The sequence below is a fragment of the Eschscholzia californica genome, unplaced genomic scaffold (assembly GCF_041429995.1).
Source record: "Eschscholzia californica isolate CP2 unplaced genomic scaffold, dmEscCali1.0.p SCAF_1, whole genome shotgun sequence".
Classification (NCBI taxonomy): Eukaryota; Viridiplantae; Streptophyta; class Magnoliopsida; order Ranunculales; family Papaveraceae; genus Eschscholzia; species Eschscholzia californica.
Genome location: NW_028238198.1, coordinates 84,523,625 through 84,528,760, shown reverse-complemented (window position 1 = coordinate 84,528,760; position 5,136 = coordinate 84,523,625). Strand labels below are relative to the sequence as shown.

Here is a 5,136-nt window from a genome sequence, read left to right as displayed (position 1 = left end):
TAGGCGTCAAAAATTGTATCTAGTTGGGTTGGGCAAGAATTGGGGGTCAGGAGACCATGTAACTCTTTGTCGATTGTCAATCACATGAAAGGGTAAAAGTCAGGGGGATTAAATTGTTAATCAACTTATTTACTTATTTAGGTCCTAATTGTTTGAGTTTGACTTAAATTAGTAGCAGGGCGTTCCCCAAATTGAACACAGTAACAATAAACTTCAATAATCATCGGATTTTCATTAATTTCAAAGCAACAGAGAAACCCTAACTTCACTTTTTCTTTTTACAAAACCCCCAAATTGAAAAAAATAAAGATCCCAATTACTAAAAGAGAAACCCTAACTCCCAAAGCCACACAGGGTTCTTCCTTGCCTATTAAGTGCATAAACAACATCCGTAGCAGTTACAGTTTTTCGGCGAGCATGTTCAGTGTAAGTAACAACATCTGTTATGTCCATTAAACTGAAATGTCTCTAAATGTTTGTGGACGTTGTATCTCGAACCACTGAAATGAAAACCTGCAAACGGGTTGCCTGTTGAAAGTTGTAATAATATTCATAAAATTTCACAGTAAACTGCCTTTTATTCATATCATATAACACACCACTTGACATGAATGAGAAGTACAGAGGTTTACAAACACATTACATTTTATATGTATCAGAAAAACCAACTTTGTTTCTTTTCTTTTATATTCAAGTTCTCTTAGGGAAAAACTCTAAGTGAGATCGTTTTCGTCTAAAGCCTCTTCTTCTTCTTCTTCGTTGGTTGCTCCAGTTTTGTATTTGCTGATATCGCCTGTAGGCAATTTTCTCGCGAGCCTGATAATCTGAAAAACAAAGAATCAGGTACTAAGATAAATATTTGAAAGGATAACAAAGCAAATACAATGACGTCGAACCTGTTAGCTGTTATACCAACAGCTTAACAAGCAAATCAATTAAATAACAAAACTACAGGAGGTGCCAATTCAGCTAGTTGTTTGAGCCCAATCAACGCCCGAACTTTGGATATGGGTTCAATCAAGGGCCTTATGGTATTCATTAAAGCCCTACTCCTACCTTCAAGATAACCTCCAAAATGTACATCTACAAAGTATAACCGTGTTTGTCTGTGTAATGATTTGGGGGAGAGCAAATGTTACCATATGATCAAGATTTGAAACAGTGCTAGACTGGGCAACACGTTTAATTTCTTCAACATCACCATCAGCATAAGCAGATAGAAGTTTACTAGCAACTCGGCCCTGATCACTACCCAGGAAAGCTTCGATCCTACAATAAAATGCACATACACCATATTAACCTCGAGGTTTTGCTTATCAACGGAACAGAAGATGGAAAAGATAATTGAATGAACGAGAGAATAGTCAATATAACCAGGTAAATATCTTAATAGCAAACTGCCTTAAACAATAAGTGGCAGTATTAGACTTTGATTAAAACCATAAAAGATACAAAAAAGCTAAAATCTTGACGAAGATACTTAAATTGTACGACGTTGTGTGGGGAAGACAGACTTACTGAGAACAATCATTGTAGCATTTCTCTGCTTGCTTGAAGTCGTCTGCATATAGGTAAACTAAGATTGCACTAAGATAAGCCTGAAAAGAGACAATACAGGATATATAAAACAAGAGAAAATAATAAATGAGGTAAATAATGGACCTAGCAACTAAAACAAGAAAATCGAAATATGTATTGTCCAATCCCCATTACTTCGTACTGATACCAAGAAAAGGTATCCATATAACAAAATTCAAATGTATCAATAAATGGATTAGACACTTGACTACCTTGCACTGACTGTTGATAGCTTTGCACTGATCTGCAGATAAACCCCATCTTAATAAAAAAGTTGCAGCATCAGTATACCTATAAGCAATCGAGACCGAATATTGAAATTCAGAATGGATAAAAGGTAAAAAAAAAAAAATCTATGGATGCCCCAACTCCAAATCACAACCTTTTCATGGATTGATCATATAGAGTCACTCCTAGTATGTGATTTAACTTATGAAATATATTTATTTTTTTGAATAATTTGAATTAATATTAGGAGAAAAAGGGGGAATATAAGGGCAGGACAAAAAACAAAGAACACAAAATCAACACGAAAGAAAAATTAGATCAAAACATCCTCCCACTTAGAGATAAAGTCGAAACAAGACTTATCCCTAGCACAAGCTAATTGCCTGCTCCAATGGAAAAGGATAACAAGGATATCCTCCACCTCTAAACTAGAACCGCCATGAGAATCTTTAAAAGTCTGATCATTTCTGTCCATCCAAATAACCCAAACTATAGCGAAAGGAATAAGTGTCCAAAGGTCCCTCTTGATTCGTTTAGCAAACAACCTGTTCCATTGCTCCATGGTCTGAGCTATAGACTTTGGACTGCACCAGTTACTACCACAAGAAGAAACAAAGAAAGTCCAAAGGGGAGTAGCTTTCGGACAGTGAAGGAGCAAATGATCCACTGTTTCACCCTCCTCTTTGCAAATGATCCACTGTTTCACGCTCCTCTTTGCAACCCGTTATAAATATACTATAAATTTTCCATAAGTTTGAAATGACATGCTAAGCTAAAACACGGAAATTGTGCCTCTCCAAAATGAATCTAAAATTGTGTCACTAAATTTTCTTACCTCTGAAGCTTAATATAGACATTTGTAGCAGCACGATAAAGATCAAATGCCATTTGTTCCTTGCCATCCTCTTCAAGAAGTGCACAAGCATCAGCGTACATCTGAACAGCTTCATCAGGGGAGGCATCTTCAAGTGCACTATAACATGAAACTGGATACCTATTAGTTTTCTAAGACAACAGAAGCAACTTTAATTTCTCTTTTTCAAGTATTTTAATTCTCTGCCTCGTGATAAACCAATTCTCTTTACTTCTTTGAGATGAGCAGATCCCATAGTTCAAATATACAACACTATGTTATGGACTATTTTATCGAGCTAAATCCAAATCCTAGTCATTGTTGTTGAGTTCATTGCCGAAGGAGAACTGTCAAGTCTCGAGTCTCGACCTAACTTTACAAGGGAGAACTCAACTTCAAATCCTAGTCATACTGTCATAGTAGTCGAGCTTGTTGTTAAACTAAGGCGTGAAAGGGAATATGTTTTACACTGAGATTATAACATTTCAGGTTTTAGAAGTCAAGCCAAATCAAGGTCCAAGACTAAGAGGGGTGAAGAACAAAACCTAGTACCCTAAAAGGCGTTTCAAACTAATGGTCAAAGGAAAAAAGATAAACATACCGAGCCCCCTTGGCAAGAGCATCTGAAGCAGGTTGTGATCTTCCACACTCAATGTACAACTCAGACGCTCTTTTGTAGAAATCAGAAACTTCGTTCCAGCTGCTTAGCTCCTTTGCCACAGCAGCAGCGGACTCCATATGCTTAGCCGCATCCCAAGGACTATTAAACTAGTGAAGGATTCAGATATAAACTATTTATATACTCCGAACATGCAAACATATGACAGAAATATAAATGCCCCAGAGTAAAAGGCGAAGAGGATACGACGAGAGCATCTCCTGTCCTTTAGAGGCCTTCTCATAAGCTGTTTTTGTGTTCTGATTATCTTTGGTAATCTTGAAACCAGCAGCTACAACAACATCAGCTGTTAAAGAGAAACTCCACACATATATTTTATGGTTCATATTATACACTAATAGGTGGAAGGACTAACCAGCCTGTTCATATAGGAGAGTGGCGTTTCTCCAATCCGCACTCCACCGAGTAAGAGTCAGTTTGGTTCTAAACAAAAGTGAAAAGAAAAATGGTGACCAACAACTACGCCGAACAATGACCCGAGATAAGTAAATAACCTTAAAAATTGAAATAACTATCATAATTTTAAAAGACGATTCAATCTTTGTTCTGCAACTAGATTCAACAAGTACTCTTGAATTACAGAACCTGAATAAAACCTTAACAAACTTAAATATGAACAATGAAAGACGCAGATTAAAGCAATTCCTGAAGACACAGATTAAAGCAAAATATAAGGTTAACAATTACCAATACGTTGCCATGTACTGTCTAGTTACACGTTTGCAGTTGTTATAACCTATTCTCTGATATAAATACTTAGTGGCTATAAGCTCAAATCTTATGCACTAATTATACATTAACATTCTCCCACGTGTCGTAAGAAGTTGATCGAGGTCATGTCAACTCATTGTCGATCGGTTTTGAGTTGGATCTGCGCAAACTTAACATAAACAAGATACAAGCTAAGCCATGAGAGCTACCACAAATAGCAACAAACTGCCCCAAGTTTATAACTTGGTAACAGGTTACATGGGTTATTTCCCCAAACTATTCATACAACCCATTCAAGTAAATTAGGTTAATTTCCACTAATCCAACTTATAAAAAAGTAGAGACAAAACTAAAGATGGAATAAAATTAGGAAAACCTAATCAAGTAAAATATACCCATCATCACCAATGTCTTTGGTTGTGGCTAATACAAACTAGAAGTGCTTAGGTTTATTATCGACATATGCTTCAGGAAATGAAGGGAACTAAAAAATGAATTCAATGCCAGATCGATTGATTATAGGTATAAACATAAAAATCGAAAACAATAGTCAATATGAACAATGAAAATCAGGTAAATTCACATTGATGAGACCATAATTTTCTTTATGATCGGATTCGTGCAAAGGTAGAGAGAGAGAGAGAGAGAGAGAGAGATCTGACAGTTTATCAGCTTTGGAGATTAATTTATGGGGATCGGAAGTCGCCATGTCCGATAAGGGTGAAGTCTTTCTGGTTTGACGACAGGTGGTCGGTCTTTTTCTTTCCTACTCCGAAGAAGATCAACGCTGGTCCGATTTTCCCTTTGCCTTCAAGTATATGATGATATCACCGGCTTAGGCCTTAGAGGACACCAAGTTGTCTGTTCAGCCCCCATATTTTAACCAATAGATAATTTGGCCCCCTAACTAACCATCCGTTATAAATCCAAGTGTTATTTTTTCACTTCCACTCCTGTATCCTTCCGGCCTCTCCGTCCCTCTACTCTCTCTATCCTTCTCACTACCGTCGTTTCCACACATCATTGTCTACGGACTACTTTCATACCCAAAAACTACTTAGGATGACAATGATTGTAGTTTCTCAAG

The 5,136-nt window shown here is 36.8% G+C and overlaps 1 protein-coding gene across 1 annotated transcript; it reads right to left on the bottom strand.

The window, feature by feature from the left end:
* Positions 1-558: 558 nt before the first annotated feature.
* Positions 559-4,911, bottom strand: GSNAP (gamma-soluble NSF attachment protein). The gene is made up of 9 exons (XM_086656879.1): positions 4,712-4,911; positions 3,694-3,761; positions 3,525-3,609; positions 3,261-3,419; positions 2,642-2,779; positions 1,791-1,869; positions 1,519-1,598; positions 1,140-1,269; positions 559-824 (listed from the first exon to the last, which is right to left on the bottom strand). Exons 1-9 carry the CDS (start codon positions 4,756-4,758, stop codon positions 714-716), a joined length of 897 nt encoding a protein of 298 aa, XP_086513005.1. The 5' UTR covers positions 4,759-4,911; the 3' UTR covers positions 559-713.
* Between the last annotated feature and the right edge of the window lie 225 nt (positions 4,912-5,136).